The 26,062-nt window shown below is 44.5% G+C and overlaps 1 protein-coding gene across 7 annotated transcripts in view; it reads left to right on the top strand.

Annotated features, from left to right (window-relative positions):
• Window positions 1–26,062, top strand: part of PDE9A (phosphodiesterase 9A) — a 50,898-nt gene that overhangs the window by 14,451 nt on the left and 10,385 nt on the right. For 3 of the 7 annotated variants that reach the window (XM_005501634.3, XM_021286489.2, XM_065068917.1), the window contains exons 3-10: window positions 1,532–1,609; window positions 2,551–2,594; window positions 9,850–9,904; window positions 10,738–10,808; window positions 15,465–15,549; window positions 19,511–19,592; window positions 21,954–22,028; window positions 25,116–25,202. In XM_005501634.3, coding sequence (XP_005501691.1) covers window positions 1,532–1,609; window positions 2,551–2,594; window positions 9,850–9,904; window positions 10,738–10,808; window positions 15,465–15,549; window positions 19,511–19,592; window positions 21,954–22,028; window positions 25,116–25,202 — 577 coding nt within the window. Of the gene's footprint in view, window positions 1–1,531; window positions 1,610–2,550; window positions 2,595–7,959; window positions 8,218–9,849; window positions 9,905–10,737; window positions 10,809–14,669; window positions 15,215–15,464; window positions 15,550–19,510; window positions 19,593–21,953; window positions 22,029–25,115; window positions 25,203–26,062 lie in introns of those variants that run through there. The other 4 variants (XM_021286492.2, XM_065068937.1, XM_021286491.2 and 1 more) reach the window with 4 other exon arrangements.

Below are 26,062 nucleotides of genomic sequence, written 5' to 3' on the forward strand. Positions count from 1 at the left end.
GTTGTGTGCACCTACCAGTTGTACCTCAGCACTACATTTTGCCCATACAGACTGAAATGTAACCATATGTTTAGAACCTGTTTTTTAGGAAAAAAAAAATGGGAACAATGAGAATCATTGCCACTAGGTGATAAACATTCTGTTTACATACAGTACAACTTAATCCTGGGTACGGGATGGTCAAACATAAAGTACTCCAGCAGAACCATTTCATAGAACACAAATATCCCCAAATCCACTGCCCAGGCCAAGTGTTTCCTAATTTATGTTGTCCTGCAAAGTCCAGGCATCTCTCCTGCTGTAATTGCTTGTCGTGTTTGTTTCTCTTACCTTCAACCCAGAGAGCAGCATCCAACTTAAACCTCTGTGTTGAGAGAGATCCAACTTAAATATCTGTGTTGAGAGAGATCCAGGATCAGGTGTATGTGTATGCTGGGGTGGGAGAGGCTGGTGCATGGTGGAGGGTGGCTTGGTGTAGCACCCATACGCTTCTGTACCACCTCCCCAGAGCAGGAAGCCCCTTAGTCACATCTAGAAGGGGACATCTGCCATCTGCATAGGGACCTTGAGCAGTGCAGGCCAGATGCACAGCAGAGTGCAATAAGCCATAGTACTTACCTTTGTACATACAGGTTTACAATACAGGAAAAGCACAGAAATAAAACCCAAGCCAATCATTCAATTGTGGGTCATTGCTTGACTCCAGCTCCGGGGGCTGAAAAATAAAATTATCTGTATTGACTCAGAATTTGTATGAACTGCTGGACAGAATTAATGATGTTTACTGTTTATCCTGGCTATTTCCTCCCGTTTTCCATTAGAGAGCTTTATAACTCTCATTTGCCCATGATATCAAATACTTCCACTCCATCACCCGGAAACTTTGTTTAGCAGTTTTAGTCATTCATGAACAGAGTGTTCACTGCATATTTGTAATTTCATTTTCAACAGAAGACTTTTAAAGAATGTTGATTTCAACCACTTTCATTTCTGGCTCCTGGAGCCATAGTAAACCTCCAAGGCTTACATCTGAGTCTATGAGATCACACCTAGCACAATATTTTTAAAAAAGGTCCCATATTCAGCAAGATATTTGTTTTGTTTTTGTTTTGCTAAAAGAGTGACTAGACAATTCCAAGACATTCAGAGCACCGGTAGCCATTTGTATAGTGTGAGTCAATACATAGCCAAGTCAATGTTTCACAAAACATAGCTTTTTAATAGAAACTATTAGTTGATGAGTCATCAGAATACATGAGTTAGCAGTGAGAAAAATCTGCTCTGAGGTAAGGATGATCACACTTAACATTTTTCTGGAAACCTGTCTGGTAACTGATACGGGTGAAACATCAAGGCTACTCCCATCCTGTGCTTTTACCCTTTCTGAACCAAGGTAGAGAGGGTCCAAGACAGTGCCAAGCCAGGCCAGGTGCACTGCAGGAGAGAAGTTGCCTATGCACCATATGCAGCAGCGCCTGATTTCAGCCAGCATTTCTAGGTCTAATAAACCTCTTTCAAACATGCTTTTCAGGAACACAACCATCTCGCTTTTGACAGCAGACAATTGCATGGTATCCATTGATCCAACCATGCCTGCAAACTCAGAGAGGTAAGCCTTGCTGCAACTGGCTCTTCAAAAATGGGATCAAGCCCAAGGGAAGTGGGGGTAGTTGCCTGTAGATGCCTTTTGTGTGTAGTGGGGACTGAGCAGCTCCCTGGAGGGAGATGACAGTAAGAATTACATGCTGGCTTATAACTCTAATGCCTGCTGGTTTTGAAGCTTTTTAGTTGTCATTATAGTAGGAGTAATTGTCCAAGGGAAAAATACCATTTTTAAGTATTTAGTGTAGAACATCTGTTCCCATTCCATCCTGTTTGCTGTTAAGTCTCCCAGATCCTTTGTTCCCCCACTCTGTTAGGACACAATCATGACATTACTTGCAAAGCAAAGTCAAAGTCTTTGATGAGGTTAGGCCTCTTCCATGCTGGCTTTGGCCCTTCCCACCTCCAAGTCCCTTTCTCTTCTTCTCCTTGGCTTCTTGTTGCTTGTTCAGCCTGGCACTTTTAGTTTCACCCTGACTGCTCGCAGTTACTCCTTCCACTATTGCATATTTCATCATTACTTATCACTGGCATTACTCTCACTGACACTGTGTGTCACAGCCCCAACAGCTGGGAGAGTTCTACTGCACAGGACGGTGCATGAACACAGAGCAAAAAGATGTTCCCCACCACAGGAGCTCCCTTCTGACTTACAAAATTTCCTCACCATCTTAGTCCACAGGCTACCAAGGCTTACCAAAGAGGAGGGATTTTTACCATGTTCATTGCGTGACTGTACAATACAAGAAGGATCTTTGTATTCAGTTCAGTAGTAAATAGAAGGGTCGTGTGTTCATAAAAAGTGCCCATTGCATATGCAAACAGACAGGTTTTAAGAGAGCTTAAAATACATTCAGGTGCTACCTTCCTACTTCTCAGGGAGTATGGATGTGAAGTACAACCTGCTTTCCGAGTCTTGCTAACATCAACCCTCCCTGACTCTTCCAGGTCTCCATACAAAGTGATACCTGTTGCCACGGGGCAGCTCTCAGGTAAAATGACCCTTTTCAACTGAATTTACTAACACTGAATTTGCAAACATTTGTGCATGGAAATTACATGGCTATGATGCAGGAAAGAAATATGACAGTGTCATGGTTGTAGCTATGGCAGAATAAGAAGTGTTTGATCACAGTGTTCTGGAGAAAAGTTTAAAAAACCTCTTCAGATTTCAAAGTATTTGAGAGTGGGGTGGAATGGCTGGGGTTTAGGGGGCTTCAGAGTGCTTAACTCTGGTCCGACTCAGCACCACTGGTGTCCTGGCTAAAGTGTCACATGGAGCAGTGGGTTTTTTTCAGGCAATGCAGATGATGTTTGAAAGCCCGTCCTGCAGTGTTTTGTTAAACTCGTTCACTGCTCAGCAAAGCTCTGGTGGAAAGCTGAGCACAACAAGTGAACCCCATGTTATTTTCAAACAGCTGAAGAACGAGCCTAATTTCTGTTGTGGGCAAGGTAGCTCCAAGCATAATAAATACATAAATACACCTGACAAGATTAAAGAAGGCCTGGATGAAATAACACATCTGGAACACATTCCCCAGCTCACCACACTGTTGTAGTCCACAGGCAGGACTGAAGTGGCACTTCTACCATTTCTCTTTGCCTGCCAGTGTCATGCTCAGGCCAACAGCTTTCAGGCACTGGAGAAGAGCACTTGCTTGAGGCAATTCCTCTAGAGCGTCTGGCTCACGGTCTCTCTCTTCCGTGCAACTGCAGTATCTCCTGCCTCTCACTCCAAGGTAGCTTGAGCAAGAGCCCTGTACATCATGGAAGTGCAGGGAGAGGCTGGCTGCTAAGACAGGGGCTGCAGGATGATGGGAGGTGTCAGCTGGGGACACTTTTTGAAGCAGTAAAATGAGAAGATAGGACAGAAAAGGGCCAAAACATTAAAATTATCTTGCAAACATAGAGTGCACAGACAGGAGGGAGCCAGGAAGTCTGGGGCTGAGAAAAAGTAGTTTGCAGGAGTGGGTGAGGCTCTTGGGACAAGGGCAAGGCAGTTTTGCTGGTTCCACCTCATCTTCTTGCTAATGCTAATTGCAGGTCCCACCTCTTGTTCTTATTTAGTCTCCTGTGTTACACAAGAAAACATAGTGTCTCACAGCACTGTCTTTTATTAGATAGGGAGGTGCAGGGAACCAAAGCCATTGTTTGAGGTAGCGATGTCCACTGCAGCAGAAACATCTGTAGGAGAAGGGCACAGCAAGGCAGCGTAGGAGGTTGTTGGGGTGGACCAAGAAGCAACAGCGGGGAGCTTCTGTGTGCAGAGAACAAAGGCAAACAGAGAGCAAAAAGAACAAAGAAGCAAGGAAACAAGGAAGAACTTTATCACAGTAAGATTTGTTATAAGCCATAAACTGGTCTCATGTCAGTGATTGCCATTGTTGCCAGAAGGCGGTAGTCAAAGCTGAGGGATGTGACTGCTAAGGGAAACAGTCTCCTAAACTATTTCCTTATTGTAACAAACTCTGCTGGAACGGCATCACTCTTCTGATCCAGGAGCAGACTATTTGCATTATCAGATCAGAAAAAGTGGGGTCTTAACAGGAGCATGCGTCTCCATGTACCAGGTGGCATGGGTAACCAGCAGCCATGCGCCCAAAGTCGGAGAAAGACCTGCGAACGGGGCCAGTAGGGCTCTGCCGGAGAATGCCACTGTGCTATACCAGCTGGAAAGCTGGTCGAAGGACTTTCTAGAAAATCTACCTTTTTTTTTTTTTCCCCATAACATGAAACTAACTGTATATTTTTATAAGACCATGTATGACTTTTTGCACTCTCCCAGGGCCCTCATTTTTCAGCCCAGCTGACAGCATATGGCTCTATTTTGTGCAGAACACAGCCCACTGTGTCAGCAAGGTCTCTCTTCCCTCCCTGCACTTTATAAAACAAGAATTTCCAAAAATCTAAGCTGAAAAGGGCAAAAAAAATTCTAGCTGTAGGTTGCCAAAGCGTAAGTCTGCTATGGAAAGAGGAGGAAAGTTGAACTGAGTGTGATGGAACTAATGTTCCTTGGTATCTGTTTCTCTTTCACATGGGTTGTCATTAATCTTCAGCATTCCTGACATTTTGCTGAGAGTAGGAAGAATAAACAGAGTGGGAAGTTGTTCCTCTTCATTAAAAGAAAAAAAAAACAGCTCTGTTCTAGTCTTCACTTCTTAAACAACTCTGCCTGTGTGATTCTGCTTCCTGAAGCAATTCATCCAGACATATGCCAAAAAGGGGTCACCCTGATTTTCACAGCAGTGGGAGGTAACACACCTCTTTTCAGCAGTGTCCCAGGCATCTGGAAAAGACTAATGCTTGCCTCAGTGGAGCAAAGTCTGTAAAAGGTGGGACTGGAAAATACGATCTTTTGGGAGGAAAATACAAGCCGTGGCTTTTGTCCAGCAGAGGAGATATCCACCGGAGTCCTGCTAAGAAACCGTTCTTAATTTCCTGGCCATAGTCCTGGGACAGGGTTGGAATTAAAAAAATTATTATTCCACTGAGTGTCCATTGGATGCAGCAACGATTGCCGTATCACAGCGGGGTCAGCTGGCTGCAAGGTAAAGGGGGGCCCAGCTGGCCGGCTCTGAGCCTGTGGGGCCACTGCATCACGTGTCGTCCACCATCCTATGGCCCCAGACCAGAAGGCATGTGGCTGTCCCAGAAGACCATCAAATCCCTGGTCCAAAACCCTTCCTTCTCTCCAGGAGGTTTAAACTCCCAAGCCTATAGAATGGGCATCTTTCTCTCTTCTGACAGCAGAAAGGCTCTGGTCTGCGTCCTCATGGTGGAACAGGCTCAAAACTCACAAACCAATAGCTTTGTTGCAGCTGTAATTAGTAGGGTTCAGGCAGTCTGTGATATTGCTGGAAATACCAATTAAATGAACAAATCCTACTGGCAGCGCACTTTTGAGAAATAAAATTGAAGTCTGTCACGTTTCTGATAGTGCAAAAAAGCTGTTGTGGAGCTCGAGTTAGCCTGACCCACCACGGTCCTAAATGGGGGGAAACACGCACAGGGGTTCTCCTACCTCTCCAAAATTAGGGCAGCGAAGCCCAAAGAATGACCCTTTCGAGATCACACCAGGGATGTGATCTGAGAGAGCATGAGATGTGCCAAGTTCAGCCCCAGCTCTCTCTGTGCCCCTGTCCTCACTTTGTTCTGATCGTTCCTTCAACAGCAGCATCCCCTCATCCTTGGGGAAATGGGCAAGGAAACTCAAAGAGAGCAGTGCCTGATGGGGATGGAGGCCAATATACAGGGAGAGCTCACCACCTGCCATTCCTTGCTCAGCAGCCCCAGTGCCGGGGACCCCTGCCAACCTCAGAGCTGCTTGGTCAGGCTGAGGCTGTAGGCAGCATCTTCAGCTCCCACTTTAGTTGCCGTTCGGTTATTTGCCTTTTCAACTAACAAGTTATCTCATACTTGCAAGGAGGAAAACACACGGTCTCTCCCCAGGGATACTGGCTTGCAGAAGGAGAGGTAGCTCCACCAAACCTGTGTAGCTGCCTGCTAGGAGGCCCACATCTGGATTGGTGCTAGCCCTGCCTTGCCCACCACTGAGCTCCCCAACGGTGTGTACAGCTGAACCAGAGGTCTCTGGGAACTGCTTTTTTCCCCTGAATGATTAAATACACAAGATCTTGTGCAGATTGCTATTGGTAAAGCAACAGAAGCTTGTCACTGAGCCTAAATCTTCTTATTGTGGCATTTCTTTGCCTTTTGGAGGCATATTCACTCTTGCAGCTCAGGCAAGAGGGAAAAGGCAGAGAGTGTGAGAGAAAAAAACCCTCCTGCCTGCTGCTCCCTACACACATCCCACGTGAATGCGTGCAGCAGGGTGGGGGCAACTGCTCAGCTGCTTCAGGATTACTCACACAAGCAGGGACTTAGATGCAGCAGCCCAAATTAACCTGGGCTGTCAAGTGAATTCAGTGCTCAGTATGATGTGATTCACGGTCGTGGACTTGGGCTTTAAGCACACCCCTTTCCGAGACTTTCGTCCACCTGGCTGTTTGTTTTTTTCTAAATTCCTCTGACTGCACAGATCCAAACAAACTGCAGAAAGGGAAACACAGACAGGAACGCAAGCCAGAGGCACAGGCACACGTGAGAAAGAGACCGTGTGGCAGGAATTCACTAGCCTGATGCTGGCAGGGAAAGGCAGACTCCCACCTCTGCTACAGCAGAAAAGATGAGGGAAACCAAGCCACTGCCACGACCCTCTGCCCTCCCCATTCACACCCCGTTGAGGCTGGCAGGGTGGCGACAGGAGCTGGGGAGGATGGGAGGATGGAGGTGGCTCCCCAGACATGATCCTGGTGGGTAAGATGGGAGAGGAGGAGCTGCTGCCAAGCAAGGTTGGTGTGAAGCAGAGGGTGCATGTGAGGTGGTTATAAACCATCTGTGTCAGTGCGTACATAACCTGAGCTGCCCTAGCATGTCGCCGTATGGCAGGGAAGGTGTGTGCTCACTGCCAGCCCTCCGATCCAGCCACGGCGAGGGCTGCAGGAAAAAGTGCTGCTGCCACATTCCCCCTTGACTGCTTTCCATGCAGACCTGCTGGAGACAGGGCTGCTGAGAGAGAGGGAGGGAGGGCAAAATGGTTCCTTGCTCTGCGATGCCCCAGCCAAGCTCCCTGCTGAGCTTCAGCCAGGAGCCAAAGTCCCTGTGCCAGCAGCAGGGGTGGGAATGAGCCATGGGAAGTCCGGGAAGGTCTGGGCTGGCCTGTCCCCTGCCTGGCATTACGCTGTTGCAGCACCTTCTGGAGGGTTGTTGTTGGTTTTTTTTTTCTACTTTTCATTTGTCAGCTCTAAAATACCCTGTGTATTGTGCAAAAATCTGACTTGCTGAACATCCACACTTGCACACATTGCACATTCACGGTGCTGGCCGGGGTTGAGCTGAGAAGAGGGTTGCTGTTGGCTTTTGGGTTACTGCAGATGGGAGCTGGCCACCCTCAGTAAGGTGCACAGACTGCAATCTGGTAGGATTTCCTTTTCCCTGAGGTAATTGCAGCAGAGCAAAAGAAGCAACTGAGGGAAAAGGTAGCTGCGTGCACCTTGGGTATGTGCCCTGCCCAAAGGTATAAAAAAAGAAGACAGAGGGTAATGAAGACAGTAAAAGGACACCTAGCCTTCCTGTTTCACAAAGGAGTGGACAAGCAAGACTAAATGACATTGGCACGATGTCTCATTTTCTTCAGAAGCAGAAGTTAGCAAAGGTCTTCCCCTTGGAAAGGAACAGGGCAAAGAAATGGATCTTTGTCTCTTTAAGATGAGATGAACTGCCACTCTTAGTCATATATCTTTACTGCACCCTAGGGTTATAAAAACATACATCTTCGTTTTGAAAGTCTTTTATTACATCCATAAACATCAGATTGCAACTGACTGTTCCCTGGATGAGAATGTCCTAGTACTTCGAGTGAGTTTTGACAAGGGGAGGGAGTGAAAGTAAGATTGTGGGGCTTTTTTTACTGGAACCGTGTTTATAGGGAACTTGTCAGTCTCTGGCACGCTACAGCCACTGTCAGAGAGCTGAGCGGCACTGAAGTGAGAGGACACGGGTTTCTCTGCTTTTTCTCACTGTTGGATTCGGGTACCATCCCAGGTGCTGCAGACGGTAAGCTTTCCTCCTGTCTTAAATAGGATGCAGCGTTTGCTTTGTTTCAGCGCTTGGGTTTTGTGAGAAAACTGAAAAATGGGTCTCTGTGAAAAGAATTAATCTGTTCATTTTCTCTGCTAGCCACTCCACTGGGAGTCGGATGGCTGGGAAAAAACAAACAAACAAACAAACAAACAAACAAACAAAAAGAGGGAATTAGATCTAAGATTTGCAGCGCTCAGAGTGCTTGCTCCAGTTTAGAGACATGGGGGTAGCAGCCAAATTGTTTTGGCCAGAAAAGTGAATGCTCTTGACAAGTATTTTTGATATCTCTTATGCCTGAGCAATTGCAAATCCTTTCAACAGATATAAGAACTATTATTTAGAAGTATATTATAAAAGCCGGGTTGTACTTTTGTCTGGTGTGTTTTGCCTGGGTGATTCTACTTGTGAGGTATCGTGCTCCCTCAGGCAAGTGCAAGAAGAAGCTTCAGAAATATCATTGGGGTATTTCTACATGGAGTATAGATGGCTGTTCTGTATTCTGCAGCAGGTATATGAGAGCATGCAATGTTTCTGCTCCTTGACCATGAGAAACCAAGAGAACATCCACATTACAGGCACAAGAATGACTGCAGCACAGTGCAGTTTAAATTGGCTGGTGGGGGGACGTGGGAGCAGCCTAGAAACAGCAGCTCACAGCTCAGCAAAGTGATTTATGCTTCTCCTGCTTGTGTGAATACAGTGTGGGCAGACTGAAAGATGAGAAAACACTGGTATTGTACTTCTTCCCTCCTAAAGCACACTTTCCCTCGAAATCTAGGGTCTTATTTTAAGGACTCTCTTGCTTTTCCTGTGCTACTGATTGCAATCCTCTGATATTCTCGGGAAGGGGCTGGGGCTTCCCCAGGCTGATTTTCCCAAGCAGGCTGAAGTGCCCAAGCACTGGAGTTGGCAGTGGGAGGTGGGGAGCTGCTGGCATGAGCGCTCCCAGCACAGCTGCTGCAGCTCTGTCTGAATTGTGCTCTCAAGGGAAAAGGGGTTGGGAAACTTGTGCACCGCTGCATCCACACCATGCACGGGGAAGGGCAGACCTCATCTAGCAAGGATAATCACTTTGACATCTCACATTTCCTGAAGTTTATGCATGGCAGTAGGATTCTTATGAAATTGCACCAAAAAATTGGTCTCCAGAATAATGTCCTGGTGTAAATCTGAAAGGCAAACAGGGTTTACTTGTGTTCATAAGCACTGCTGTGTTGTTTGTGGGTGTTCAGGCATGGGGTGCTGATGATGTAGGGGCAGTCCTTGTGAGCCAGACCTTTCAAAAGCAGACAGCAATTCTGCATGTCCCACTCATGAAATGCAAAATGGGTCTCCTGCTTCTCAGAGACCCAGCACCCCCAAAAAACCTTCTGAGGAACTTTGACCATAATCTGCAGGCAGAGGATAACAGGTGAGATGAGGAGTCGTTCCCAAACACTGCCACTGTTCAAAGGATCAGAATGACTTTTTGGCTAAATGCCTCATCGTCAGAGCTGGAAGTCTGGGGACATCACTTTGCATATGGGTTGAGGGTGTCTTCTTTCCTCTGTCATTGTATGTTATGTATTCCTCTTGGGTTTTGTTTTTTGTTTATTTTTTTTCCAGAGAAAGAAGAATTGTTCCAGAATTTATTGGGACAGATTGCTGAGCAGTTCTCCAGGTAAGAAGCTGAACATTATTATTAATTTAAAATGCTATTTTTTGTATCAGCCTGAAGTGAAATTTTCACAAGAAGCAGAGGAACTTTTAAGATCTCTTTCAAATCCCACTCTTCCTGCCAAATTTAGGCTTGGTACACATGTTATTTCCTGCTGACAACAATACAGTAGTTTAAACCAAAAGCAATTTTGGCAATTATTTTTGATCTAAAAATGAGATCAACTAGTAAATACAAATATTCTTGTTGTACTCTTGCCCTCTTAGGAAGTAAAAGAAATGCTTCTTCATCGAACAATCAAATCAACTGATTTGTATCACTTTTCCCTTCATCACCAAACATGTCTCTCCACCAAGAGGATTTCTGAACATCTGTACAGCTGCTTATTTTATTCCAGCTGTTTTCAATAAAACAAGTCAATCCCACCACAACTCAGCAAATCGCCAGAGTAACTCTAAAGGAGGAGGGCTTCAGAGTGTGCAGACACCAAGGTGCTGCTGTTAGGCGAAGCATTATCAATTTAACTTTGCTTCCCTGGAGGTAAAATAACAAGTGACTGCTGAGAGGCTGGGTAATGAAGTGTTGCAGAGCCACGGCACATACTCAGGGCCATAACAAAATCATTTGTTGTTAATTTTTCTGAAAATTAAACCTGGGTGTATTTTCATCCCAAATTTTAGCATTTCCATAGAATATTTTATTTTTCCTTATGGCAACTGCAGTTGGACTGATCAGCCCTCTGAAAAGTGTAGACATTTCTAGCAAATGGTCCTTTGCACCTTGGGTAGATATGGGACTAAACGTATAACATTAATACATGAGGGTTTTCTTTGCAGGGTTTTTAAAATCAATGAGCTGAAAACCGAAGTAGCTAATCACTTGGCAATGCTGGAGAAAAAGGTTGAATGTGAGTGTCCCTTTTGTCCTATCGCGGTGGGAGCCGGTGCCTCAGAACCCCTTCACCTCAGTTCCCCATTGTACTGCTGTCTGTCCTGCTCCTCACAACCCCTTCGCTTTCTCCACTGGCTCATAATTTGGTCGGCATTGAGCCTCAAGGCCACAGACCAGCCTGGGGTGAGGCAAGGGGAAGGCGGGAGTGGGTGGTGGCACTGACTGGTAGGACGAGGCTGGAGAGGGCCCCCTTTGAGGGGCCATCCAGCCCCCCACCAAGCTTTGGGCCTGGGGTCACATCCTCCTGCTACCATGTCCCTGTAGCAGAGGGTTTCCACTGCCCACCTCCCTGTCCCCCACCTCCAGGCCTCCCACCTGCCCTCCTGCACCCCTCCATACCCCAGTCCCCCATCACCTCCCCTGCACCCAGCAGTGACACCCCATGCACAGGCACTCCCTGCAAAACAAAGCCCCCTCAACACACCCGGGCCCCAGCGCTTGCTTCTGCATTTTGTAATTAGCTAAAGGAGGGAAACGCAGCTGCCTTCCTTCTACTTTAAGTTGGATATTTGCACAGGTCAAATGTGTTGTCTTGGAGAGAGATTTTCTCCATTCAGAAATGCATTTACTGTGTGTTAAATGGTCGGGTCAGTCCTCACTGCTGACCGAAGCCCAGCGCCAGCACTGAGACCTGACTATATTTCCGCCAAGTATCATGTCAAACTCCTCCCTCTGCTGGGAAAGGACCCGAAAAGGGGTGAGGTCTGTCCCCACAGCACACGTGCGTGCTGCACACACAACACAAACACAGTACAAATGCCGAAGCGTCCATGAATGGGCAGTGTAGCACGTGCTGCAATACAGCCAGAGGGGACATCTCATCATCTTGTGAGGCAGTGATTTCTGGACTGAAAACATGGAGGTTCACCCTTCACTGGCCATATTGCCTGGCAGACTACTAGGCAGCATCTATTTCCTTGCTTGTTCAGTGTGTTAGCAGTAACACAACCATATTCAGTTACTGTGCAACAATCAGGTTAAGTTCCTCAGGTCAAAGAGCTTCTTTTCTGTTGAGGCTTCTTGTTTTTCAGTGTATTATGCAGAACACAGATCCTAGAAAGGCAGGGAAGGGATATGAATAAGGCCATGTTGTCCAGCACTGTTTTGACATCAAAGACCGGATCCTCGCTGATATGTAGCATCTACTCTAGATGTACCTGCTTTAGCAGGTGGGTTGGACTAGATGATCTCCAGAGGTCCCTTAAAACCCAACCAGTCTGTGATTCTGTGAGTTAAGTCAGGATCCCGCGGAGTCTTGCCTGACACTCCAGCTGCAGAAAGCACTTTCTCACTGGAGCTGGCTGGGAAAAAAAAAAAGTTTCTGGGTCATGGAAGAAGTTGTTTTCTTGAGATTTCCCCTAACCAGAAGCTACCTTGACCCTGCAGCTGCTCAGTGAGAATGTTGCCTTTGTCAGCAGAGAGAGGGAAAAATGTCCTTACTCAAAGAGCAGCTGCAGGGGAACCTCTCTCAGGGGCACCCCAGCCACAGGCGCCCAGTGCAGTGGGAGCCCTCTGGCAATGTCCTCAGAGGGGACACTCCACAGCATGCCTATACCCCTTGCATAGACCTCTGCATCAAACCCAGGTAGCAATTCTTCCCTGTCTGCTCGGCTGCTGTTTACCCGAGGCTCCACTAATTTATTCTTTGGTCCAAAAGAAAAAGAAGAAAGAAAAGTGATTAGCTCAGTCACTCTGCATTTTCTGTGAAACTTCTGACCAACTCCAGGCCTCGGGCCTATGTGCCATGGACTAGAGCAAATGAGGCAAGCATTCCTGTGGGTCTTCTTATCCCATTGGCAGCCCTGGCAAACAACTCTCCCAGCCAGCAAGGGGCTGCTTTTGGCCACTAGCTCTCCCTGTAGACCACCTAGGATCCCTGGCTGCACCTTGTGCACACGCTGCCTTTCAGCATTGGCAGCCCTTGGCAGTGGAGGGGGATAACGAGGATTTTCGTGCTGCTGCCAGTGGGGTAGAAATGTGCATTGGCACTATTCAGCACTCTGCTGCTGGCTTAGGGAAGGCAGCATACCCAGAGCTGCTGTGCCGTGCAGGTGAACTGAGCTCACCGGTCCCCAGAGGAGGCTTATTTCCATAAGTGGGTCTCGCCGCTGATGGAAATAGCGGCAGATGTAGCAAATCTGCTGCCATTCTGCCTGAGCGCTTGCGATCCTGTCTCCGGCAGACTCAGCCCGTGGGAAGGAGCTCCCTGGGTTGCCTGTCTACAAGTGCACCCATCTGCTTAAAATTGGACTTCCAGAATTTGCGACGGAGCCAAATCTGAAACATTTTGAAATAATCTCAGGCTTTCATCTCTGAAAAGCAAAACTGAGAGAGAAGGGGAGTGTCCAGCCTCTATACTCAAACTGGGCTCCCAGGGGTTGCTTTAAGAGCTGGATTCTGCCCAAGGATTTCTTTAGACAGCACAGGGTCTTTTCAGAAAGTATTTCTTGCTGCAGAATAATATAATGGGCCCTTAATCAGTGCACATGACAAGGCCATTTATCATTTGCGAGCCAAATGTGAAAAGAATTGTGCTTTTGTTTTGCCTTTTCTCCTACCTCCTTTGGAGATCCATTTTCCACCACTTTCACATGTGATCTCTGGGATTTCTTCCCCAGAGGGGACATGTGTGTGGGCATAAGTGCTCATGACAGCACTACATCTGCACCTCACATAAAATGTTCTCAGATTCCTTCCCATTACTGCCTAGAGACCGCATCACAGAGATGTGTTTTCAAGCAGCCAAATCTTTTAACTGATTTTTAAATCCCACCTGAAGCTTGTGACTTCCCATTGGAAAATGTGTCCATGGGCAAGCACTGGCAATGTTCCACAGCTTGACTCATTCTGCTCCAGTGTTTGCACAGCAGCCTACATATGAATAAAGAAGCCGGCAAAAACTATTTGCGATTTGTAAGCACCTCACATCTACCTTAAGAAAATAATTATGTAAATTCTCTCCTCCCTGGAGAAGTTTTGGAAGAAAAATAAAAAGACGCAATAAGAAAAAATGCTTAGGGCTGCCATTTTGCACCATAACTCCTCTCTGCAGTTGCCTGCCCAACTACCCTGCTGCTCTGATAACTCTGCTTTGCTCCTACTGCTTCAGATAGGCACCAGCCAGTATTTAGACAGCTTGGAAAATGGGCTATTCCATTAACTTCTCCTAGATTAATGCTCCAGTGTGGTACATAGCAGCACAGGACCTGCAGGTCCACTGCAGCGTGTCATCAGCAGTTGAACGAAGTACCCAAAAAGCACAGCCACATACTCAGAATGAAAACATTGAATAAGCAGGACAGCACATTGCCTGTATCATCACATTGTGATCACTCAGATAAATTGCTTGCAGTAATGCTAGACGAAAAAAAGTTCACTGAAATGGGATTTTTCAGTGGAAGGTGTCCCTGTTATCAAACATAAATCAAAACCCCTTCCCTTTTCTCTCCTAAAATGTGGTGGTTTTGACTTGGTTCATACACCTCTCTGTCTTTCAAGTTTCAATAGCAATCTTTGTTGTTATCAGCATAAAGAAAACAGAACTGAGGTCTCTGCTTATCTACAGAGTTGTTCCCTTCCAAGGCAGTTTTTTGTCATTTACGTGCTACACTCCAGATAAGTGTGATTTTGACCATTATATTCTAAGAAAGTGACCAAATACTGATTGTTTGATTGCACATGCCCTTGAGTTCCCTGAACCACAGGTTGTCCATGCAAACAATGAGTTCAGTAAACAAATGAGCTGTGAAATGATTGCATGCGAATGACATGTACTTAATAAACGATGCTGTACTGTGTCCTTGAGCACACTGATAGTTCAACGAGAGGGAAAGAAAAGGGAGAATATTCTCATACTTGCAGTGTGTTAGGGTCTCACGGCTACGTGGAATGAAGTCAACTGCTGCATAAACAGGCAATCAAACTTTTTGCCTTGTGGCTCTCGTAATTACATACAGAAGGGGAATATAGGATTTTTTTGTGCTGCATGCAGAAATAACCCTTGATTACAAATTGAGTGGCAAAAAGAAGTGACAGATCGTCAATACCTAAAAAAAAATTAGATAAATCATTAGAGCAAAACTTTTCACTATTTCTCTCTCCTGCATTCTCACTTTAGTTTCTCTGTATCTAGCAACGCCTCTCAGAGCTCTTTAATGCTCTGCATGAACTTTCAAATTAAAATCTTTTATCTTAATGGGAATTCTAATCCTACCGGGACGTGTTTGCCTAGCTGTGCTTATCATCCCATCACGAGAGGGTTTTTTTATTTGCTCAGGATTTCCTTTCATTCGTGTTCTACAGCAAAGGAGTGAAGGCACTAGAAGAGCTGACTGCTGCTAACAGCCGTGGAAAAGCTGAGAGGTTATAGCCATTCTGTGAATTAAAATACTGTAGCTATTACCTAAAATCGGCAGCAGAGAAGTCCTATGGGTTTTCAAAATATATCGTTTTGGCAGCAACTGCCTGTGTGAGAACCGGGGCAGACTGTAAGAGCTTGCTGGCTCACTGGATAACCCCACTGTTCAAGCCCTTTGAAATTTTGCACAATTGTGAAACGAGATCCCTCGACTTTCGCCATGGTAACACCCATGTTGTTTTCCTTTGTTGACAGTGGAAGGCCTGAAAGTAGTGGAGATTGAGAAATGCAAGAGCGACATTAAAAAGATGAGGGAGGAAATGGCAGCAAGAAGCAGCAGGTAAGTTCTACTTTGGACCTAAGCAAAGAAATAAGCATCTGGTTTCAAACCCTAATGCAATGTTTCTGCAGAATTATGTTACCTTCTTGTCTTAGAAGTAAAGGAGCAAGGAAACCAGTAACGATTAAGGACACGGGCTTTAACTGAATGTTTGAAGATCTGTAGCCATTCATCAGTTAAAATAGCTTGGGCCACAGAAAGAGAAAAAGGTCTTGCAACAGAGAGTAATTTTTCAGCATACAGAAAGGGAATTCTTCATCCAGATTTACTCAGAGAAAGGGAATGGGAAAAGAACTTGTGCAAAGTGCGATGCTTGGTTGGGAACCGGCTAACACTCGAATCAGCTCCAATATATTCTGGGAAAATAACAAATAAATATGTAGCAGCTCTTCTAATTATGATCTCATGCTATTATAAAATATCCATTTCAAACTCAACAAGAAATTGGGAATTTACTTTCTGATTCAAGGGCTTGCTGTGATTGTGAAGCTTTGTTTCACTGTAATTAAAACAACAGCAGAAAAAAAATGTATTTTGTACGGTATGCAGTCTCAGCTGGAAAGTCTGCCCCCTGTGTCACTGAAACACCCCATTAGGACAAACAAATAATCACTGCAAGATTATGAATACTTCTGGGAAGCTTGCTGAAGAGGGGTATAGTGTGTTGCTCAAAGTGTGGATGAAGGGGAATTTTCTCAGCAAATGTAACTATGCTATCTTGACAGCCTCTCTCTTTTTCTTCACTTGGGGTCAAATTCTCTGACCTTTAATCAAAGCTATTTCCTATTGAGGGCAATGAGAGATTTGCTCAAAGAATTAGGCTTTACAATTACTCACTTTTTTAGATCTTGCTATGCAGACATGTCAGGAAGCATGGTGTTAATACATTCTGATTAAGTCTAAGGCCAAATTCAGCTGTCACACTAGCATAAATGCAGAGTAACATTATTAACCTCGGATCTACTCCAGATTTATACCAGTAGGATGGATTGCAGTTTGCCCTGTGACTGCAGCATTTCTTGTTCAGGTGTGTGAGGAAATTTCATTAGAAAACTCAGAGCTCAGGTCGGCAGCAAATGCAAAAACATGTACTTTGATTCATGCTGGGTGTGATGTGAATAATGTGTGTTCCCAAGTGCAGGTCTTTACTTTTCTTCAACTGTTGTAGGGAGCTGGGAGAGCTGCATTTATGAGCATAGTGACGCACAGGCAAACAGGGAATTAAAACAAAAAAAAAAAAGTTGTGGCAACTGGACGTTCACCCAGTTGCCACCACACACACTTCAGGAAGTACGAGGCTGTCCCAACAGCAGCAATGACTCATTCCCATCCCAGATCTTGTCACCATACAATCTATATTTTGTAGTATAAACAGCAACCTGTTAGCAAGAAAACCAGGAATGGGGAGTGCTATGTCTGTCCGGTGCAGCCAGCTCCAGCTGAGGTGTAGCCTTCACTATGGGCTCGTAGTGAGGTATGACAGCCACCAAAAGCCAGAGACCAGCACAGAGCATGATGTTGGAAAGCTGTGGTAAAAACCAGTGCAGTGCCCAGCAGCAGGCAGGGCTGGGCACACTTGCCCAAGCCAGCCTGCTCCGAGCTCACACTCTGTAGCTGCTTTCCCTGCAGCAGGAGTTTAACTTACTCTGCATCACTTCGTGCCGTATTGATGTGACAGCTACCTGTCACAGCTCTTCTGGGTTGCCTTGAGCCGGGTCTTCCTCCTCCCAGCTGCACAAAAGCTCCTCCACCTTGCACAAAACGCTGCCTGTGATCAGCTGTCACCTTAAGGGCTCAGATCTCAGAGCAGCAGCTGCATGTGGCTTGGCTACAAGTCACTTTTTTTGCTATAGGAGTTGGGAGAGGATGCTCCTTGGTGGTTGGCCATTAAAAGGGGTGAGCTGCGGTTCCCTGTTCCCAGGCAACCACAGCTCCGCAGAAGCCATGCTCCCAGCCTGGGGGTGCTTCACCCCAAAGTGGCTGAGCAAGCTCTCTTCCATTAGCGTGAGATATATGCATGCTGTGGGGGGAACAGAGACATCCCAGTGGAAATGGTTTTCTCCCTATTTATACTTGTCATCCCTTCTGCAATTTCCTTTGCTAGATAATGCCTTACAATCGCAATTAGGGCTCACATCTAAATTTAATTAATGTATATAAGTATGTGAGAGTGCATATATTCCTTCAATAACACCATGGAGTACACAGTTGTATTCTTGTACAGAGAGAGATTTACAAAAGTCATCACTCACAGTGAATTCTGCATCTGTCCTCTTTAGAAGAGCAAAGCAGCCCCGCTTGCATCCCTTCAAACTGCCTTTTTTGTTGGTCTGCTTTTTGCGCTCGCCACTGGCAGATGCTAATAACATTATAGTGTCATTTAAAATAACGATCATTTGCAGATACTGTTTTACATTTATAAAGGTCTGACGCATCCTGGCTCTGGTGTGTTCCCCAGCATGGCAAGATGAAGGCTTTGATATCTTACTGCAGCTGGAAATTAAATAGTTGGCTGACCCTCAGCTGACCCTGACAGCCAGCTCCAATTAGGGCAAGGAATGTCCAAATCTCACTATTTTAATCCTACTAATACTCCTCACAGTGGAGTTTTGAGGAAACAGCTTTAGAAACAATTAAGGCAGCTTTTCACCAACTGAGGATCTCCTTAAATAGGACAGAAAAAGGTCACTGGTTGAAGGCAGCTGACCACCACGAATTGTAAGATGATGTAACTTTTGCAGTAATCAGACCATCAGAACACCATCAGAAATGACAATAGACATCAGGAGAAAATAAAAGAGACTCAGACCAGTTCCCAACAGATAAGCACTAAAGCCAGATGCAATGCAGAATATGTGAAATAATTTTTAAAGGGACAAATAAAGTTAATGGAATACTTTAATCGTCTTCTTTTGAGGATCATCTTTCTTTTAGCTTCATTTGACAGGAGGCTTGAAAAATGAGAAAGGATAATCCAAATGGTAGGACTACAGGGACAAATACAAAAAGCAAGCAGATCAACCACACATGACAGTTATTAAAGCCACATGATCAGCTACCTGGGAAACACATGTTGAATTAGAGTACCATGATTCCCATGGGTGACACCACAGAGCTCTTTGTTTTATTGTGCCCCCCATGGCTGTAAGGCAAGAAACTGGTCTCACAGTGCAATGCAGTGCAGCAACCTCAATGTTCTGCAGAGGCTGCAAGGCTGGTGTGCACCTCCCATCATCATGGTCCTCTGATCAGGCGGGACAGCAGAGCTCTTCCCTATGCAGAGGAAGGAAAAGTAGGTAACTGGCAGCAGGTGATGGTGCTAATAACCAGGCAAGTGTTAATTACCTGTAATTGCTGGCAGTGGCTCACTTCCTCCAGGACCAGGGATTGAAGCAGACTGTGCCTGCTGAGCCTGTGCCCCACTGCTTTTTTTCTTGCCTGGAGAGCAGCAGGCAAGGTGGTCATGCCATCAAAATGGATGGTCTTACCTGAGCTTTAACGAGGCCTGGAGCTCGGCTGCAATAAGCCATGGGCTCAGAGGGTGCCTACACCAGTAAATAAGGACAGGTGTGGCAGTGTCTGTGCCTAGTGTGGCCCACGGCAGGGCTCTGCGGTCTTTAGACAACCATGCCTGCCATGGACAGCAAGCTGTTCACTGAAAGTTACTTGGTTTAAATAGAAGTGCTTGGGTATCCATGGATACATGCGTGAAGATAGACACTCCTTGCTTGAATTCAAATAGATTGAGAAGGGGCAACGGCGGTGTTGCACAAGGGGAGAAAATCCTAAATAGCATCACACTTTTAAAGCATTTGAGCAACATGACATTGGAAAGAGAGAGGCTGGGGAGTGGGGTAATTCTCTGAGTGATGCCTACTGAACGACCAGAGTACTTCCAGCATTTTTTTGAGGCACTGTGTTTCTGCTTCCATGATGTTAAGAGCTGAATATTTCATTTCAGGACTAACTGTCCTTGCAAGTACAGCTTTCTGGACGAAAACAAGAGGCCGACTCCCCGGCGGGATGTACCATCCTACCCAAAGGTACCGTGCAATGCTTGCTCTTCTAGCAACCTGCTCTAGTTGAAGATGTCCCTACTCATTGCGGGGGGGTTGGACTAGATGAGCTTTGAAGGTGCCTTCCAACCCAAACTATTCTGTGATTCTGTGATTCCCAGAATCCTACCACACACTTGCCATCCTAACAAGTGCTGGTTCACAGTGCGCGACTCCCTAGCCATCTACCTCCTCGTTATTCTAAATGCAGGGCCAGATCCGAAATCCCTGGAAGCCAATGGAAAAAGCTGTCGTTGCCTCTGGTGATTTAAAGTTGGGTCCTTAGTAGTCTTTAATAAACGAAAACTCATTAGTGTTTGAAATGTTAATGAACATTTTGCATTTGTCAACATTTAACGCTCTTTTGTCTAGTTACATTTGTTTATTCTCCATGCTCATAGCAAACAATCAAAAATAGGCTGTAATGTTGTGCTCTAATTGAAAATAGTGCTGCTGCCTGTTTTCTCCTAATGGATTATTTTTTAATTTGAAAAGTAATTTATGGAGATGCTTCACCTAGGGAAACAAAGAGAAAACGCGACATTGGATTCTCTCCAGAATGATTCATTGTCCATGTGAAAATGAATTAGTGTATTTGCTAGAGAAAACAGTAATACTTGAAGAAAAATATCTACCAGGCAAGTACAAGTACAAATTCACAGTGATGAATGAGGCTGAAACCATGAAGCATGCAGGATTTTTGGTCCTAGCACCAGCAGTCTTTGCCCACAGGAATTATTTAAAGCCACAAGATTATGTCTGCTCAGTGCCCAGCTCAGACCTTGACAAAACACCAGCTCACACATGTGCATACCAGTTTAACAGTGGACATCCACTTGCACATATCAAAGCTGGCTCAGCCACTCTGAAGTTCATGAGGTCCCGTGTGATGCAGGTGTATGATATGGACATGCATTCTTGCATATTTATCCTCAGAGCCTTTCAGAGCAACGAATTATAAGTTTTGCTCTTTATTCTCCTCTGCCTAGCAAAAGTAACCTGTAGGTCTCTGAAAAAGACATCATGAGACTTAGATTTCTTTTAAATAACTTTGGACCAAGAGGCTTGGGCTCCTGACACTGATGTGTTTTTATGAAACATATCAGTTCTAAACCAGGTTTTGTCCCTTGATAAGTATGTATGTCAGATCAAATTTTGATGAACTAGAATCTTGAACTAACAACTAGTGCTACAAAGAGTTGTACTGGCTGACTGCAGAGTAAACTGGTAGTCTGTATTTCTGTGTTATCCTTAGACCAAAGTTCATGGGAGTTTTGGTTTTAGGAGTCTGGGTTCTGTTTGACAGATTTGCAAAATTTCTTATCAGTTGTCATGTGCTGGATTAGCCCAATGTCAGTAAGGCTAGGAAATGATGAGTACACTGAAAGAAGATTTCAGTGTTATCAAATAACAAATCGGTACTGCTAATTCACAGTTTTCTTGCAGAACATCATATTAAATGCACATTATATATGCAAATGCAAACATCATTGGTTTTTCAAGAAGGAAAATAAATTTTCAGTGTTATTCTTCCTTGGATTAAGTATCAACAATTTGATGGCTTTGAAAATTTCACTCACCTGCTCAATACAGCAAACCCAAACTAATTAGAGACAGGCGTGGTAAATGGGCCAAATGAAGCCACAAGGCTTTTGTGTCCCAGAAAGACTCTAATCAATAGAGTCTTGAGAAGATGGATGGGTACATATTCCTTTTTTTCATTTTGTATACAAATTGTAACAGGCCAATGAGCTTGATTTTGTTTTAAGCCTCTGAGCATAATGCTAAAAAAATCACTTGAATCTTGCAGGCTGACAACCAATTTGAAAATGTGGGTGTTCTTAAAAAAACACTCAGAATGAGAGCATAAATCATCTGAAAGTAAATCTATCATACTCACCAGCTAATTTAACACTGTAAGCACAGACACTTCACACCATCCAGCCGTAACTGGCTGCATCCAAATTCACTGATGCTCTGCAGGCAGCAGAACCAGTGCAGCTGGGGACAGATCTGTGCCCTTTATATCCCCGTGCTGGATTTACACACAACCCCATCCACGACGCCTCTGCTCCCCTCCCTTTTCTCCCAAGTCCTCCACCTCCCTGCTCTGTAAGGATCTCCACCGATCAGTGTCCTGCCAGCTGGTACCGTGGACATCCTGGTGTGACCATGAGCAGCCGGTGGGGAGGGTGGGCAGGCAGAGGGAGAGAGCAGTTGGTCTCTCCTTGGGAAATATAGTTAAACCCCACATAAATGGAACCCCAGGAGTCCCAAGAATGTGCCAATAACAGGTCCCATGCCAGTGTGGGAGATCTTCACTTACGCTGTCTGCCTTTCTGTCTGCAGTACATGCTGTCCCAGGAGACCATTGAAGCCCTTCGGAAACCTACCTTTGACGTCTGGCTGTGGGAGCCCAATGAGGTGAGGATGCCATGTTAGCTGGTTTAGCACCCTTTCTGAGAGTCAACAAGAGCGCTTGGAGATGGTCTACAGGGTTTTTCCCCTTTTCTGTCCCTTACTCTCTGTACTTTTTTTATTTTCATATCACATTAGAATACAATGTTTTTTCCTAACAGATGCCAGATAGATTATGCTGATTATCATATCCTGACTCCTCTCTTTTTTCCCTTTAATTTCTTCCTAATAGTGTCCCGCAACAACCAGTGCACTATCATTACTGCCACATGAGCTCTCTAATGCCATTTATCTAAACAAATTGATCCCTAGCAAAGCATATGCTTAAGCACATCATCAATAACTCCGTTCAAATCAATAAAGCAGGATGCTGTTGTGTGAAGCCAGGCAGAGGTGCACACATTGATTCACAGGCAAGGTTTTTTCTGTGGTGTATTCTGAAGAGGTTGCAAAGCTGCATGCACAGTATATCAGAATTTTCTTCTTGTTTAATTTTCTTATTTTTCTTATTACTATTGCTGTTTTTCTCGTTGCTATTAGTATAATTCATTGTTTGCTGTGCGTGTTGCAGCAGGTTCTGGAAGACCCGTGTGTAAATCTCTGTAGAAACTTGAAGGAAAAGGATGTTTCTGTAATGGCAGATTATAATATAATCTAAAACTAGATCAAGCAAATACAAGCAAACCTCACTTAGGGAAAACATAGCTGACAACAGGCCCAAATCAGGATTCCAGTGTTGAATTTCTACCAGTGGATGGATTGGGTGGTTCTAGTAGCACTCCCAGCAGCAGTCACCTTCATTACCTTCTGAATCAGATATTGTGCATACAAGTCATTCTGGCTTAGCACCTGAAGATCAATGTGACAAGGAAAAATACCCCCTACCCCACCCACAGTAACAGCATACTTTCTTCAGGATATTTCATCTGGCTGGTGGAGTAACAAAAGGAATTTCTGATGGCTTTATGTCCATCTCCCATTCACACAGGCTGGCAGAGTTGAGGCTGCTGCTGTGTAGTTAGTGCTCTCTCTCCAGCCCCTTTTCTCTGTACGCTGACCATACAACTACTCAGGAAAAATGGCTCACCCCCAGCTTTTGAATGCCTGTCAGGTCTTTACAGCAAGAGAGAATTACGACCTGCCGGGTGGACCATAACACCGTTGGGTCATTGTTGTTCTGACTATTAAGAAAGAATATGGAGAAACAAAAACCATTATCCACAGATTCTTGTCTTCTGAGCCATAGTATTTTAGCACAGTAAGTCATTCAGAGTACTAGGAAACACTATAAGGTGGCATGAACAAGGCTAACAAGAGGGTGCAGAGATTAGATGTGCCCTGCAAGGACACAGAAATAAGATACTGCACAAACTCCGGCGAGCCGAGCACCATATGGGTTTATCTCACTCTATTATCTCTGCTTTATGTTTACAGAGAATATTTCAATTCTGTCAATGCTTGCTTAGCATTTGCCCAGGTGCTCAATGTGCAACAGGCAGGTTGTAAACCATAGTCTTCTGTAAGCAAAGTGATTATGTTGTGCCCTGCAGCATCACAATAAACGGAGCTACACAGCAAGATTGCCTTCTCTTTCTCAAATGCCCACTCACTTTCAAGCCTTAGAAGAGTCCACTATGTGAGCTTTTGCTGTTGGCTAAGAAAGCTAAACATGAAAACTGAGATTCTCATGTGCTTGGGAGCTTTGGGATGCAGAATCACCCTGACACCCACCCAAAGCTTTCTTGGCAGCAGCTGGAGGGAGACAGGCATTTCTTAAGGTAATTCAGCCCTTCTGGATGAAGTTTATTGTCTCAGAAAGTGTTTTTTGAAACTATTGTGAAACATACACTCTACCTCAGAGACTAGGAACAAGGCAAGCAAAATGCTGGCCTTGTGATCTGAGCACAATTCAGCTTGTGACATTGTTCCTCAAGTCTTGCAGGAAAGTCTCTCTCTTCCTGTTCGCATGACTCAAAACCAGCCACTTGTTACTGCATGAACTATGTATATTCCCTGGATAAATATAAAGTTTCATTAGATGAAATCACTTTTCTGGAGAGTTTTTAAGAGCCTAAATAACAGAAACCTAACTAAAAATGTTTCCAAGGTTGTATTTGTGACATTACACTCCTCATGCTAAAACTCCTGGATCAGTCTACAGCCTAAGAACTGCATCTGCTAATATAATGGCTACATTTCATCCCCTGCAGATTTTGCCTTCAGAAATGGGAATGTAGATACATAAACTCCTGAAATTCTGGAAGTCCGTTCATTTCCAACTGGTGGCAGCTGGTTTGTGCCCAGACACATAAGATTGACAATACCTTTCTTCTGCAATATTTTGAAACCCAAAATATTGACCAGGAGTGGTAGAGCTAAACTACCGGCAACCCTCTTCCTACCACCGAGCAGATGTTGTCTCAGAAGAGCAGCCTGCCTTTGCATTTCCACTTTTGGGATTCATAGTTTCAGTTTATGGGAGTGAAGGGTCACAAACCTGCTGTAGTTTTGCAGTTTTATAGTAGGAGATCTTTTGTTAATCAAGAAATTTGAGTTAAGAGGGTGGATTTAGTAGCTCATGGAAAACCATAAAGAAAGAAGATATTGATACATATCTGGAATAAACATTTCTTTAAGGACCTCTTATTTTCTGCTGCCATTTTCTATACAGCTAGGATTTGATCTATTTCTGTACAGGTAGGGCCTTTGGAGTCAGTGGAAAAACTCCCACTGATTTAATTGAGCATCAGAACATATCCCAGCTGAATTAGAAAAATGGCAATACCTTTTCATGAGAAGGAATTGCTGTGATACGTGTGAATCACAGTTACTAAAGAGAGCTGGTGTGATTGCAAGCCCTGCAGAAAACCTATGAAGTCAACAGCGATCTGTCTCCTTCAAAAAGCTTTCAGAACCTCTCTGTCTCCTCTCTTGCACTGTCTTTAATCATGCAATCTCTGAACATCTTTCTTTCATCTTAACAAGAGGGCTCTGCAATTATTCAATGCTTGCAAGGAGGAAATTCACTCTGCAATGTATCATAAAGGAAAGTGGTATTTACCAAGCCAATAACCTATCCGTTCCTGGCTGCAGATGCTGAGCTGTTTGGAACATATGTACCACGATCTTGGGTTGGTGAAAGACTTCAACATCAATCCTATCACGTTAAAGAGGTGGTTGGTAAGTATTTCAAATTACTGATATTTGCAACTTCTCCAATTCAAAAATCCATAAACAAAATGTTTAGTCATGGAATTAACTTGACTCACATGAGTAATCCCACTGAAAGCAGGCAATCTATACAAATTCTTAAAATTTAAGCACTTCAGCCAATGTTTGCATTCTTGTGTTAACAGATGACATTTTTTTAACTGTTTTACATTTGTTTGCTGAGCTTTCTATTACTGAAATTAGTACATTTCCAGTCAATGCTCTCAGTTCCTAATGTAAATGGAAATGAGTGTCTTCAGATATGGCCAAAAAAACCCTAGGATGTGCAGTAATCATCAGATGTGCTAAGTCACAGGGAGTAAAAGAGCAAGGCAGGAATGAAAAGGAATTGCTGAGTAGATAAGTAACTTCCTTTGCCTTGGTTTTTAATGCTGAGTATGTTGCAGAGATGCAAGACATGATAAAGATGAGGTTGTAACAAAACCGAGATATCTAAAGAAGAAACACTGGTGTATTTCAAAATCAGTGAGTTATCATGTCCAAAAGAGAGCACAAGAAAGAATTTGCTAAAAAGCTGAAGAATATATTGGCTTTCTCAGAAAAACCCATCACATTCCTAGAGAACTGGGGAACAGTAAATATTTTACCCATTGTTTAAAAAGGACCTGGGGACAGCCTGAGGTATTATAGTTAGTAAAACTTACATCTCTGCCTGACAAATTGGTTGAAACAGTAATGAAAAACATCATGATGTGAAGTTCAATATACAGATGTTTAATATGATTCCTGTAGCAAAGACTTATATCTCGCTAATCTCTTCTAATTTACTAAAGAGTATGAACAGAATAGAGTGAATTGTTTTACAGGGC

The sequence above is a fragment of the Columba livia genome, chromosome 1 (genome assembly GCF_036013475.1).
Source record: "Columba livia isolate bColLiv1 breed racing homer chromosome 1, bColLiv1.pat.W.v2, whole genome shotgun sequence".
Lineage (NCBI taxonomy): Eukaryota > Metazoa > Chordata > Aves > Columbiformes > Columbidae > Columba > Columba livia.